Source organism: Sphaeramia orbicularis, chromosome 10 (assembly GCF_902148855.1).
Source record: "Sphaeramia orbicularis chromosome 10, fSphaOr1.1, whole genome shotgun sequence".
In the NCBI taxonomy this organism is placed as follows: Eukaryota; Metazoa; Chordata; class Actinopteri; order Kurtiformes; family Apogonidae; genus Sphaeramia; species Sphaeramia orbicularis.
Genome location: NC_043966.1, coordinates 19,206,108 through 19,221,810, shown reverse-complemented (window position 1 = coordinate 19,221,810; position 15,703 = coordinate 19,206,108). Strand labels below are relative to the sequence as shown.

Below are 15,703 nucleotides of genomic sequence, written 5' to 3'. Positions count from 1 at the left end.
GCAGTGATTTAACGTTAATGAGGTAACGGATCTATATCTCAGGCTCCTGGTTTTGTAATGACAGAAATTGAGACAACAACAACACATCTTACCTGCAAGAGTGCAATGAAGAGGAAGAAGGCATTGGCTGCCCTCCTGAACTGCGAGTAGAGGAATCGTGGAAGGAAGGTGAGGACATTATATTTGGCAGTGCTGAAGACCAGATCACACAGCCAGCCAATATTGATGGAGGAAGAAGCAAGAGGGGAAACAGAGAGAGAGAGACACGAAAAACGGTTAGTTCTTAACATCCCAGAGGTACACATAAGTCTATGGAGTCTTAATATGAGCATTACTGAGGTTCATGTAAAAACACAAATAAACACAAATTTTCACATAGTTTAAAAAAATGTCTTAAGTATAAGATCATTCAGGAATATTAAGTGGAGATGGTAGATGTAGTTTTGTTGTTACTGATTATTTTGTTATAATGCGAATCCCTGATGATGTACACATTTAGTTTAATGTAAGTCAGGTGAAAAGGATAGGCAAAAAATAAGCTTTTGCTTCTAGTCTATCCCTTTTTTGGTTTTTGTGTTTATTGTGGTTGTTGTACTGTGTGTGGTGATTACTGTGCAAACCAAAAATAAACCATTCATTCATAATACCTAAGGGGGATGTAAAATTTACATGTCGTCTTTATATTAAGACGACCTCTTCTTTGTCTTTACTCGTTCTAGCGCCGAGGTAGGGGTGAGTACCAATAGACTCAGTGGTCATAAAGAACAATCAGAAGGAAGCAGGGATCTGGAAGAGGATCTCCTGGCAGATGTGAGCTATGTTCCTAGTGCTGCAGTGGGGTTGCAGGGTTGGGGGAGGTTGGCGATGGTTTTACATCGGGACTGGTGGAGCCATCAACTGCCTGGGAGTCAGACCTCCAGCAGTCTGATTTACAGCCACGTTAAGGGGCCAGTCAGAACAGCCACTTTGTAGGAAGATATATGCTGTGATGTATGCCAAGCTACTGGCAGCGCTTTGCTTACTCACCCGTACACAAACACCATCACACATATACAAGCCAGAATATCAGCCTCTATAGCCTGCAGCTCATCTAAAGGGGCTAAAGCATATGGATTTTAACATCAGCGATACTACAATTTCACTCCATTGACTGTATCACACATGGCAAGCACTTTTCGGTATTTTTCACAGGATGGCATTAAATTCAGCTCCTGAAAAAAGTTGCTCTTTCACCGTCACCCTTTCTGCCTGGTAAAGAGATGTCGACAGTGAGTGAGAGGGACAGAGTGACAGCTGGTGAGTAAGAGCAAGGCATTGTTCTGACAACAGTACAATGTAATACCAGCCTCACTGAGCAGTCTGATGAAGATCTGTGTCAGAAAAAGAGTCAAGATGAGAAAAAACTGTAGAGCTCTGTTTTATTCAACAAAGTCTAGTTATTAGTCTTTAGCATGCTGTATCTACTCCAACCTTATTTAACAAAAAATCAGGATACACAGACCACACTAAGAGCTACTATTTTCACTTCAGTATCCACAGAAATTCATTATATACCAGTATGTGTTTAGCTACAAGACATCTTGAACTCCTCAGAGCCTTAGCTTAACATTTTTAAGGCTACATGGTGTCATTTTCAAGCAGATTTCCCAGAGATGTTCACATGAGGCAGTCTTTAATTTACTACAGCAAGCCACCAACACTACCACCGCAAATGTAAGTATCAATATTTAGCTTAAGCATTTAGACTCAAGTGTAGTCTGGTCATAACTTAAACCATGACAAGATCAGCAGCAACAGGTACAGTATGAGGCAAAAGAATTATTGTCCACTGTCATGGTATTGAAAAAAAAAAAGATGTCTTAGGCATTAGTTGTGTAATGATTGTTTGAGGGAAAGTTGGAAAAGCCAGTTCCTTACAAGAGAAAATTAAAAAGATATCACAGAGTGAGCTAAAGAGGAAGGAGGCTTCAGTGTTGTTGGTTCATTCTAATTTGTGCCTTGATACAAGAAGAATTGCATTATATAAAACAATATACAAGGGCTACACTGCAAGTTGCATATGAGTGCCGCTTATCATTTTAATGGGATGTTCGAGGTGTGCCACTATAAACCCAAAAACAAATAAAACCTGAAAGACATATGCAAATATGAGAAAGTATGTGGCTCATTTCTGGTTCATCATACTACAGTCAACAAAGACACAGTATGAGTGTCTACAAATGTGTATATGGCAGCAGCCTGCTATTTATAATTAAGTACTTTGTCATATATCATCCAAACCCACTTACAATACCATGAGTACATTTACAGTATAGTTAGTAGAGGTGAGTCCACTGGGTATTAAACGCATTAGTCTGGTTGAGCTAATGCGTAGTTACCGCTTTAGCCTATCCCTCGAGATGCGAAGAAATAGATGATGAATCTCTGATGGCAGATATAGTCTAAATGTGAAGCCTTTATCACGTCTTAATCAATGTGTTTATCATTTTGTCTATAAGCATAGGATTTTTTCCTTCACTTCTATCTACTGTCTCCGGTCATGTCATGTCTCCATATCTAGTTGCTCCTGTTCACTGTCTAGCTCCTTCACTGATATAATGTAAGATAAAGAACTAATTTAACACAATCTTAATGGATGATAATGGATGTTATATTTTATTTCCTGGCAATGGCTTGGGGATCAAGATGATATGACAGGATTACTTCCTCCAGTCACTCACATCAGTCTAGATTAAAGCCATGGAGTCCCATTTAAAAGAACTTTTAAGGCTGATCATTAACATTCACCCCACAGTACTATGTTTGTCAAGCATATGTTTGTCTGGAGAAGATTTCTTCAAGTTTTAGAAAACATCTGAGGCACTAAGAAGGACAACAAGGTAGAATATTTAATATTTGTTGGCTCTACATTCATTCATTCATTCATCTTCTTAACTGCTATATCCTCGAGAGGGTCGTGGGGGTGCTGAAGCATATCCCAGCTATATTTTGCAGTGCTATCCACTGCACCACCCTAGTAAAATTATGCATTTCTGTGGATGTGTCTCAGTATCAATGTAAAGTAAATCAGATGATTGATACAGGAACAGGTCACATGGCAAAGATGACCATGATGATACTCAGTAATAGATCAGTGCAGGTTAAACATGTAACAGGACATTTTGGGTTTTAATAGAGTGCTTTGATTAATTTTTTTTTCTGAGGCAGAAATGTACAACACCTAAAACTCAACTACAATCAAACAGTACTTGATATAAATATGAAACACAAGTGTATTTGTGCCTGATTTGAATGTGATGAAATCATGTTGTTAAATAACCTCTCTAAAAATGTACCGTCTTACAACACTGATTTCTAAAGAACAGAATACCTGGAGGGAGGCCAACAAATAATGAGTGTATTCTGCCCCTCGACTTATAAAACTTAATAACAGCAGATTATGTTGTCTAATGACTGGGTCGTGGGCCATGGTAGGCACTGACAGCGTCGCCACGGGCCTCAAATAGAAACAAAAATGTTAACCAGCTGTTGCCAGATGAAGACTTTCACAGTGAATAAGCTTCAGTGAAAATCCTCTGGCTGTTTTGCTCATGTGTGCAAGTATTTCTGATATAAACAAACACAGAAACAGAAACTAGTTACTAAAGAGTGTACTGCTGAACTTGATCTTGTATGTATTGAAAGTGCATTCCTCAGAATTAAAGTGTTCGGTAAGACTTTTATATACTATATACATCTTCAAGTAGCCAGTTACTGCCAGTCGAAGGCCAGCGTATATTAAACCACAAAAGAGAAAATCAAATCAGCCGAGGCCATCAGCCAACCACTCAGGCTTATACAATCAAAGACAATTCAGACATAATGTTGCAGCCATTTACAGAAGCTTTGTATGAGGAACCATTTTTCTTCTACTGGTTAAATGTACTACAGTATGCACAGAAATCATATTAGGGTGGGGAAGCAAAATTTACAATGAACATTTTGGGTTTTTTCTCAGCAGGCACTACGTCAATTGTTTTGAAACCAAACATATATTGATGTCATAATCATACCTAACACTATGATCCATACCTTTTCAGAAACTTTTGCACATATGAGTAATCAGGAAAGCAAACGTCAAAGAGTGTGTGATTTGCTGAATGCACTTGTCACACCAAAGGAGATTTCAAAAATAGTTGGAGTGTCCATAAAGACTGTTTATAATGTAAAGAAGAGAATGACTGAGCAAAACTATTACAAGAAAGTCTGGAAGATACTATTAAAGAAGAATGGGAGAAGTTGTCACGCGAATATTTGAGGAACACTTGCGCAAGTTTCAGGAAGCGTGTGAAGGCAGTTATTGAGACAGAAGGAGGACACATAGAATAAAAACATTTTCTATTATGTCAATTTTCTTGTGGCAAATAAATTCTCATGACTTTCAATAAACTAATTGGTCATACACTGTCTTTCAATCCCTGCCTCAAAATATTGTAAATTTTGCTTCCCCACCCTGTATAGGTTAGTAGTTGTATGGTCAAACAGGTGGCTATGCAGTATAATGTTTGAGTTTGCATAAAGGATGACTGATGTCCAACTAATGTTTTACACAAATAGAACCAAACACACAACCTGAGCTGAATGACTGGCTCAACAAGACAGTTTTAAAGGCAGATTATTCATGTTGCTCCTGTACATTCATGTACTTAATACCAGTCATGTGCATATAATAATCATCTGGAGCATAATTAGGAGAATCTTGAGGGAAATAAAGGTAAGTTACAGGGAGATTCGCTTATAACTTTGATGAATTTGTAGTTTGTGCTGTTGTATGAGTAATGCAAACAACTTGACAGCATGTTTACGAGTGGGTGTGTGTGTGTTTGTCTAAGCACGTATGCAGTGTTTGTGCGTACAGGATGTTTCAAAAGCATTTTTAAAATATCCTGCATTTAATATTTTATTTATGACCTTGTGATTACAGGGAGTGTGTTTTGTGGCCGAGTGGGTCTCTGTCAATGCGTGCCTCAGTTGTCGCTTGCTTCGCTCAAAACATGCAATATCAGCACTTAACGGCTCCATAACAGGCTCACGGTCAACCCAGGCGATCTTGTTTGCCATAGGATGAGTTGTGAACAATTCTGCAATTAATCACCTTTATATTTCAGGCGTCTCTGCCAAAACCGAGTGCAGCTGAATAAACAATCCGCAACTCAGGCATAATAGTAACACCAGGGTGCATGTCTGTTATGGAGCAAGAGTGTGCATCTCTTTGATAGATAGCCAGCATTAGGAACATATACTGCATGCAATACTTGGGGTGCAATATGCCTCACAAAATATGTGCTTTTGGAATTAGATTTATACAGCGACAAACGACTCTGTGGCAGGAGAAGAGAGAAACCTGTGGGTGCTTGTTGTCTGCTATAAGATTAGACCCTGCTCCTGTGTCTGTACAGGTCACTCTTAGACAGCAACAAATTAGATCTTTAGAGCTGCCCAAAGCTAGGTCTACAAGGTTGGGGGGGTTGTCTGGGTAGATCTGGAATTCAAAAACTACAAGGACTAAGGCCAAACTGAAGTCAAGTCATCAGCAAGAGGTATAATTCACTGATGAAATAAAGCAGTAACACATCAAACCTCTGGAATTATTAAAAAAAAACACTCATAATTTGGATGCTAGTGATGGGTCTGAAACAAATGCAGGTAAAAAAGGCATTGATATGGATGCAGCCCTCTAGCTCACTCTCTGCTTGGAGAATTAAGTAGGTTATCATTTTATTGCCAGAACCAGTTAAAGTTTTATTTTCAACCTTGATATTACATTTATTTGCTAAAACTATGTACAGAACCATTCAAAACAAAGCCAAATCAATTTGAATTGGAGTAGCATCACAGGCCATATCCATCCTATCCCTGTATACATGTACTGCTGCCAAGTGCTGTTGGAAGCTATTCCCAGATCACTTCACACTGAGTACTTTCTATCATTCTATTTTTGTCTTTCCTGTTTTGACCAATATTGTGTTGCCATTCTCACCTTCTAAGACATTTTACTAATTAAATATTTTTTTTTACCATTCTTAAGGAAAAGCAATCCTATCAAATTCCCAGAAAAGGTCAAGCTAATTAAAAGAATAACTGCTGAGTTAATCATTAAAATCCAAAATCTAAACGTTAAACTCTAATCTTAATGTGCTACTAGTATTAGCATTATAACAAAACAAGCTTAGCGAAACAAGGAAAATAATGGAGAATCAGCATCCAAGTTTTAAGAGGTCAGTAATTTCTGGCAAAACAACTGGTGTAAGAATAGATTCTATTTATATTCTGCAACTTTCTATAGTAACATTTGCTATAATAAGCTTTTTCATTCGTTTATTCATTAGTCAGTTCATAGCTGTGTCTGTATAAGCACATATACATCTCAAGTTGCTCATGCAGCAGGAATGCTAACAGTAATATTCCCTGACAGAGGACAACCTGACCAAACAATCCTGACCTTTAATGCTGTAACTACAGCAAACCTCTATGGGGAACAACAGGATACAGAAGACACTCCAGGAAATGAGGACAAATGCAGCACTGGTGATACTAAACTTGCAGGTACTGTAGCCCATCTAATGTAAAACAGTAGTGGTTCTTCACATTGTAACCACTGCAGGCTAAGTTATAGGGTAAGCATTCACAACCATCTTGAAAGGATGATTACAGGGTTATTTTTCTGATGATTAAAATAACATATATACTTGGTGAATCAGAGTGCTTTTTACATACTATTAGGAGTGGGCGATATGGCAAAAATATATCACGATTGTTTAAAAATAAAATCATGATCACAATTTTATCATGATTCTCTATATTGATCTTTGAGACTAATTTGCCACTTTCTGAACAGTGCAACCAAACAACTTCCCTATGCCAGTGGTTCTCAACCTGGGGGGCACTCAAGCACAGGACGGGAGGGGAAAAAAAAAAATCACGAAAACTGACAGACTCACTGGCTATTAGTACAAAGGAGAGCTGGAGAAGTATTTACAGCTGGGCAGCTCGAACCGCGGGTGAACTACTTTAAGCAGTCTTTTGAACCCCTCGTTTTCCATTGTTTTGAAGGGAATCATATCCAGGTAAAAAGTCACCACTTTCATAACCTCTTTCCATCGTTTGCTACTCGTCTCATAAAGAGTGCCTTTACTAAATGCTTGTGTTAAATTTGTTTGCTTTTGTTTAATTAACACTATCTGTTGCCTCTGGCTGCAGTGTGGCTGGTCTTCTAGCAGTTTGGCTCTCATACTGTTTGGGATGTTGTCTCTTCAGGTGATTGAACTGGTTCGTAGTGTTGCTATCCTACGTGCAAACCGTGTCTGTGCAAATTTTGCAAATTACTGTTGTTTACATTTTGTCGTTTGGGAAAAAGCCAAGCAATTCCATAGGATGGAAGTGAAGGTCTTTTTAGGAAGCAACTTGTCCGTTTTGCTGTCGGCCATGACTCCAGCTACACAACGTGAAATCCGCATGACATGGACGTGAACCGACATGACGCATCTGTGTGTCAGCATATAACTACATCCAAGTGTTTGCTCCTGGAGGATTCTGTTGGGTGTCTGTAAATTGGCTTGAGAGTCTGGTTTCGACCAGCTCTGTATATAAAGTGCCATGACATAACTTTTGTTATCATTTGGCGCATATAAATAAAATTTGATTGACTGATTGATCCAGAGCCACTGACTACTCTCTGGCTCTGACTACATCATATTATAGATGATTCCACGATCTCTTTGCTTTGTCGGATCGTCGATACGTTCTAATTCTTCACAATCTAAAATCATCATACCGCACACTCCTACTTACTATGTTAACATTACGTCAATGCAAACAGTATTTTGGCTTCAGGAAAGAAAATTTGTAAAAAAAAAAAAAAAATCCACTATGGTGGATCCAATATGGTGAAGGCTCACGCCGCTGGCAGCACCAGCAGCAGCAGTGGCAGCGTGACCATATGATATTATACGGATGAAAAAACACATGTGGAAACGGCTGAAACTCGGAAACAGCTGGAGGAATATGCATAGAGGGAAGGGAGCTATTGCCGTTTCCGCCTCGTGTCTGTAGCAGCTGCTGCTGTCAGACAGCGAAAGGAACCGGCGCTTCCCACAATGCACGTCCTGACAAAATTCCGAAGTTGCCCAAGTGAGCTACCTCCCAGCTCTGTTTGTAAACATATGGTCTGTTTATGGTGGATGGCACTTCGAAATTCATCACTGTAATCCAAGAGATTCAGGTGAGTAATCACAGAAAGACGTACAGATTCATGATACTTAGGCTATGACTGAGATTTCACAGATTTGATGAAAAATTGCTCACAAAAGTCTCCCGCACCTTTAAGCATTAACAATGACAACAGCAGCTAACCGTACAATCTGATATTCTTGGTAGTAACTTGGTACAGAGAAACTCACCCCCACCAACACCTGAGTGCAACAGATGTCAGCGTCTGTGTATGACTTAATTCAACTGTTTTGGTTGGGACGCTAAAGGTTAATGTAGTGTTAAAGGCAAAGTGGCATGTTATGCTGCAGGTCACTATGAAAAGCACGGATGACCTCTGGGTTGCCATTACAGTTCAAAAATAACAGCAGGTCACACAAATGGCAAAATTGCTGAGTGAATAACAGCCCTGACAGTGAACTTTAAAGGAATAAGAAATAACATATAAATGGAATGGAAAGAGAATTTGGTTTTTCAAGTTCAGCTCTAACAACTAATTCATAAATAAGCAATTTACTTCACAAAAGAGACCATGAAGGTCTGGAACTGTTGGATGGTCAAAATTTGTCCATGGGCTAGCAGATATTAGCTTTTCATTATTTTTCCACTCCTTAAAGAGTAATCTTTTCAATCTGCAGATTAACTGATAATAAAAATAATGATGATTAGTGGAATTTGGAAGTGGGGCACCAAGGAGGATAATTTAAAGCTAAGTGAAGAAGGAACAGATGTAGAAGAAGCAGAGTAGGTGGCCCACCAACACACAGACCACCAGTGTCAACAGTCTTCTTTTAGTTCAATTTGCTTGGGTTGAGAGTAACTACAGGGATGATGTAGTGCTGTTTTTGTGTGCACACTGAACTCATTACATAGCTACTGATAGTTAATCTTCACACAGACTGGCTAAAGAAAAGAAGCAGAAGAAAAAGGGGCTCAGATAAACCACCACCCAGGTAACAAACCTTGGGAAAACTGTATTGCATTTCTTAAAATATTTCCTATTCAGAATTCAGTCCCCATAGGATTTAGTTGAAGGGTAAATATATTAAACATGGTAACTCATTATTCCCTTACCTGACTCGGTTGCTGCAGAACTTGGTGAACTGTGGCTGGTTAAGGTATATCAGTCGGGCATCTTCTTGGTCAGCTAAGGATGTCTTTTCTGATGTGTCCTCTGTCTTTTCATATCCTGCAGAGTAAAGGAAAAGACTTTCTATAAGGAACAAAATCCCCCTTGAGCACAAACAAAAGCAAGATGAAAAGGTGTTTTGAAGTGTTTGAGTGAGTGTGTGTCAGAATGCCCTCAAAGGAGCCTTTGGAGTCTGTGAAACTAAGAAAAAACGCAAAACATCAGTAGATTCTGCTCTATAAAGAATAAAATCTATAGATAACATGATGAGATTATTGCTTTAAAGGACTTTGGCATCCAGTACATCACACATGTTTTTGCAGTTGTATGTGATTCACCTAAATCAAAGAGGGAACATTATTTGAGGGGAGGATATATTTTCAACAATCATGTACATTGTGGACACATTTTCCTTGATGATGAATCTAAACAGACTCACAACAATGACAATGTCTTTTTTTGTACATCCCTAATACATGCATGCATACAACAATGATACAACAACTGTCCTGTAAATTAAACTTAATTGCCTTAAAATGGATGGAGTAGTTTAAAACGTTCAATTGTTTTTTTCTTGTACATTGAACAAAAGACTAGAGCAAAGACACTAAGGGGGGAAAAAACACCCAGAAAATGGAAATGGTATTACCAAATGACTTCCAGTAGACATATTTCTACTGTTGACCAGTATATTGCCCAACCCTACTCTATACTACATCAACAGAGTTCACAAAGTTCTATATCTCAGCATGTCCTCAGAATTTGTGTTGTAATAAGCATTGGCAAATTCCTGCAAAGACTCACATCCTACTGGTAAGAGTAGATAGAAATTATCTGTATAAATCAGCTACAGGGAAGTGGTGGGAGATCATTAAAACACTGAACACGCCTTGTCAATGATGAAATATAGGTACAGGATATATGTGCATTCTTCACCCTACTTCGACCTCCACATTGTAAATGAAGAATAATGTCAACAAATTAATAAATTTAGCATCCTGAAGATTGCTGCTCTGCTCCCACCAAGTTCAACAAAGTGGGATGAATCCACACATCAAATGTGGGCTGTAAGTGGGTCACAGAAATGGGAATGCATGTAACACATTCATGCATGATGAATCCTTGATTTTAGATCATGCATGATCTACTTTATGTGTAGATGTTGGATCAAGTTTACACATCAGAACAAAATTACTTTGATTCCCACTGCCAATGTGCTAAGACTAATTATTTTGAGGATCTGTCAAACACTACACCAGATCTGCTTTAATTAACATTAGCAGTACTGAAAACTTTTGACACTTCTCGATTCACAGTTACAGCAGACTCAAAGTAGGCTGAGAAGGAGATATCAACTGAAAGTAGAACTTTCACAGAGACTAATCTGGAGCCTTTAGTGCATTGCAAGTTCAGCATACCCAGAATATCTTTTCATGAACTGCTTCACTAGTACAAACAACTATGGTCATGTCAAAATAGTGGCCACAGCGTTGGTTATCAATGTGTTAAGTCAACCCAACTTCTCCAAATCTAGCTATCGGTCACATATTTCTCACAAGACAAATAAACCATAATCCTGAACAAATATGAGGAATTTACAGATATTGTATAATACAAGCTAAAAGCAATACAGCTGCTACAGCCAAAGACAGGGAGGAAAGCTGACAAACATATAAGTTATATATAATATAAGTTAATATCACAGGCCCAACATAAAGGCACAAGTACAGTAGATTTGACCATACAGCTGTATATTACAGGAAATTAATGTGTTGTTTAGAGTCAGATTCAACTGCAGTCTGAATGCTATTAAATATGTCTTGCTAGCAGGTAAAAAACAAATATAACAATCTAATTCTAAACTGGTAAGACAGCTTATTGTCAAATCCTGTAAAGTGAAAAAGAACAAGGTCTAGAAATATTTAGGATTATATTTCTAGACAAATGCCTACAGTACAAAAGGAATGGCTCTGAACACTCTGGCCCTTCTAGGAGAACCCCAGACCCCAGTAGGTGGTGCTTTTATTCATGTTGATCTCTTATCTGGGACATTAGCTGATCTGTGTGTAATGTGCATCATAAGTTACTATAGTGATTTACCTCAGTAAACAGTGACCCAACCACAGTGACACTGAAGACTTAGGCTTAGACCCTGTTACCTCACTCACCCCAGATCAAACATAGTACAGAGTCGTTTGTAAACTGAGATTTTTTTTTTTTTTAAATCCTGTGGTTCGTATTTCCCTATCCTCATGTCTTAATTGATATGACTAGATTAGTGCCCTCAGCACTGCCAGAGGAGCACTTCTGTAAAACTCTTAAGTCAACAGTATTCCAAGCGTCTCAAATTGCAGGCATGTTTTCCATTGAGTGCTGGATGGCGTGCCTTCCCTGACTGACACACACAGTTTCAGTGACATGAGAGGATGTTAGCAGGTAAGGGCGGATAAAGATAAAACTCCGGAGTTTAACAATAGAAAGAAGATCCATGTTGAGGCACTGTACAGCTGGAGGGAGACAAAATTAAGTGAAGCTAGCTGCCTAGAAGCATCAACAACAACAACATAGCATCAGAGGGTACTGTAACCAGAACCCTACCGGATATGCCCTACTAATGCACCTGTCACCCTGCCTGTATTATTTCTTTGTTGTCATGTCAAGAGGACACAAAGCAGAGAGCTCAAAGTCACACTTGCAACTTTCCCCACTCTTTTTACCCCCTATTATTCTCACCTTACCCTTAACACTTTCTCACTCGCGTTACACAAACCCTGAATCTTAAATTACAGCTCCTGTTATTTTAATGATCCACTTTGGTTCCTACAGGGGATTACAGGGGGGAGTGACAGCCAGGCATTCCTACTTTCCACCGTCATTTACTCATAGTATCTCTCTCTCTCTTTAACATGTGCTCTAGGGCTAAAATAACAGGCCCCCCCGCAGTCATTTGGTCATTTGGGGAAACATGGGTTGCCTATCCCCGTGCTGTTATGTAAGAGCACACTCAGACGTCAGATCAGTAAAGGTGGTTTATTGGATTAGCATGGTGGCGAAAAGATGTGTGAATCCAAGTAGCAACTGGAGCTTAAAGACGGGCGTCTACCGGTTAAGTGGGGAACGTCCGACCATAATGCTTGTCATTATCACATGTAAAGGCTGTGTTGATAAATATAGGCGAGGCGCATGATGTGAGGAGTGTCCTGTGGTCAACAGGTATCAAATAGGGGACATTTCTGTTTGTAGTCTAAACCAAGGCTGTCAGGACAACCAGTGGATTTGTATGCAAGACAAAACAAGTAATGTGTACAAAACCCAATTACTTGCCAAGATATCCCTGTAATTAGCTGAAAAAAAAAAACACTTTTCAGGTAATAAAAAAGGAAATAAATTGATTTTTGGAACAATAGTATCTTAATAGGATCTAAATTTGGCTCTGGGACAATCAGTAAAGACATTTAAAGCCCTGGTTTACTGAGACATGAACTCGTAAAACGCAAGATATGAAAAAGAAAGCACTTTAATACCATTACCTGAAGATATTAACTGCTGCCAAAAGCTCATCTAGTAAGACAAGAAAGACTAGGGCTTAAAAATGAGTTACGGCACAGTAAAAGTAAAGGAAAGGACACCGATGACAGCCAACCTGTAATACCAGCTTTGAGGTAAATAAAACTATGCTGAAAGACTTTCCAATACACTAGTTGATGCACATATGTTCATACACTGGTAATTTGTCAAAACAACACACATTTCCAAGTACAGTAGATGAAAATGATATTATGCATTTGCAGTGAGACTGTCCTGACCCTCCTCATCTTGAAGAGTGACTGTTCATTCAGATGTTGATGATTTATCAAAAACAGATCTCAGCTCACATTAAGGCACAAGTCCACTGAAGGAAGTTTCTCAAAAACCTAAGTGTTTATAAAGCCGGGGTTATCAAGGAATTAGTGTCTACAATGACAAATGAAAACAGGAAGCTGGTGTGCTGGCGTATCTGGGGACTGCAGCATAAGGCCTATGTGAAACAGCGGGCCAGAGAACCTGGCTGAGCAGCTGTGATTGATGTTGTGTCTCTGTGTTGTGAATGAGCCCTCGCAGCAGGAGCCTGTGTGCCGGGGTAGGCCAGGTGCTGCAATGCACCAGTTGCAGCTGTTACTGCTACTGCTTTAACTTTCCTTTTGCTCCTCCATTTTACCGCCGTTGACACAAGCAGTTTGTAAGTTTTATGAAAGGCTTCAAAACAACAAAACACATCATATTATGTAAAGCCTGTATTGTAAATAGTATTCTAAGAAATGCAGAGACTAGAGCAAAACAAGACACAATTTACTAGACTTTACAGGCCAGCACTGCAAGAAAAAGAGGTGTGAATACTGTAGATATGATGCATTATTATCCAAAAATGGTTTATGTTCTTTTCATTAACTGGCTGTGATCAACTCATACTGTACTAAATACTAAATAACCTGCACACTAATTAGAAGTCTTTAGCATATTACATTTTTATTTGATCAAAAATCAAATGGTTATTTTGCTGTACAGTTTCAGACAAAAGTTTAATGCAAAAAGTTTGCATTTAACAAATGTGTATAAAATGTCAAAGTAGTAGAAAATTTAACTCTAATAAAAGCTAATATCAGGCAGCTACAAAGAAAATCTCACCTCGAGTCATCTTTGGGTTTTTTTTTTTTACAGTTTGAGGGTCAGTCCCACATTTATTTAACCATTGATTACACTTTCTCAATAGTTAATTAATAGTCAATAGTTAATTAATAGTCAATAGTTTAGTCAATAGTTAAAGAGTTTCTAGTAAAGTTAATAACAATTTATTTCATAACTGGAGGTGATATTGTCTTATTAATCCATTATTAACTTTTACCTGTTCAAAACTATCATTTCTACATCTTAATTATACTTCAAGCTAATATGTTTGTGCTAAAAAAAAATAAGTAGACTCAAAGCATTTTTTGTAATAATATCTGCAAGCTTGACCTTTTTATAAAATCCCTCCACCTTATTTTGTCAAGAAAGCTACTACAATAAGTCAGTTGCCAAAGAGGAAAAGCATGCCAGTCAGACTAGCCTGTACAGACTCATACAATGACATAATTGCTACTGCAAATAAGACCCTCTCCCATCATCCTTTGTCTCTGAAACTTCAGGATTGTGCAGCTGACCGTGAGCAGCAAATTAGATGGAAACTGCCTATTGTAGGTTAACAATTTGTTCCAATATCCTCCATGTTTTTTCCAGTTAAACTGACTTGTACACTGTTACATATACTCTGTCTACAAACTAGTCAAAACAGGAAAAAGCAAAAACTCATGCAGGCGTATGTAGTTAAGAGATAAGCTTCTCATTCTAGTTTACCTCTAGGGATTTTTTAGCAGCAGGGTCTGTTGTACTTGGGGTTGTTGCACAAAGTACATGATCAAATGTAAAAATCATTGTCATTTTAAAAACTAATTAAATTAGAGAATCTACTTTTAAAAAATGCAATTATTAAAAAAAATATTTTCTGACAGATGTCAATTAAATGGTTCAAACAGTAAATGGTAAAAAAAAACTAGATTTTGCATATATGCCACATAACCAATAAGAGGCATTAAACAATCATTTTATTATGTAAAATTCTGCCAGAATGTTGGTTAAAAGTGTCTGGATAGACTGACAGTCTACCTGTCTCTCCATTTTCTTTCTCTTCTCCTCTTTCTCTCTGTCTCATCTTAGGTGATCGTTGTCCCATGTCTTCATGTCTCATATCCATCATTTCAGATTAAAAGCCTCTGCAGAGCCTTGTAATTCCAAATTCATGAAATTTCATATAATTCTGAAAAAGCTGATGCAATTATTTTTCAATGACTGCAAAATGTGTAAAACGGAAGCTCTGCTCAGTCTACAGTCTACACAGCACTTTAATCTTCAGGCTCGTGCTGCAGCTCCTATCCTCGTAGTCCTGAGCCAATTAAAGGCTGTGTATTTACCCCTATAATTGGATAAGTGGCAAAGCAGAGATAGGGGTTAAAAAAGACAACCATTGAAGAGTGGTCATAGTAGTGAGGTCAGGGAATCCCCCAGTCTATCCTGAGGGGGCTATGAATGAAGGGTCCACATCATAATGGAATCCATCCACCTGTCACAACTGGGAAATTTCACTGAAATATCATAAACACTACACTTATCAAATACATGAAAAAAATGTAATCTACCGTCTGTGCATACAAACACAAAATCTCCCTCACAAGCCCCTGCTTGATATTCTTCCAAATTGGAGGCTATAATATTCCAAATGATAACAATAACACTGTCACGGTAAAATACTGT

General features: G+C 38.3%; 1 protein-coding gene across 11 annotated transcripts in view; it reads right to left on the bottom strand.

Annotated features, from left to right (window-relative positions):
* Positions 1 to 15,703, bottom strand: part of atp8a1 (ATPase phospholipid transporting 8A1) — a 119,809-nt gene that overhangs the window by 88,112 nt on the left and 15,994 nt on the right. For 10 of the 11 annotated variants that reach the window (XR_003936510.1, XR_003936512.1, XM_030146162.1 and 7 more), the window contains exons 2-3: positions 9,322 to 9,436; positions 93 to 192 (exon numbers count right to left, since the gene is read on the bottom strand). Coding sequence is in view for 9 of the 11 variants with exons in the window: in XM_030146162.1 (XP_030002022.1) it covers positions 93 to 192; positions 9,322 to 9,436 (215 nt within the window). In the remaining 2 variants the exon portion in view is untranslated. Of the gene's footprint in view, positions 1 to 92; positions 193 to 9,321; positions 9,437 to 15,058; positions 15,271 to 15,703 lie in introns of those variants that run through there. The other variant, XM_030146158.1, reaches the window with a different exon arrangement.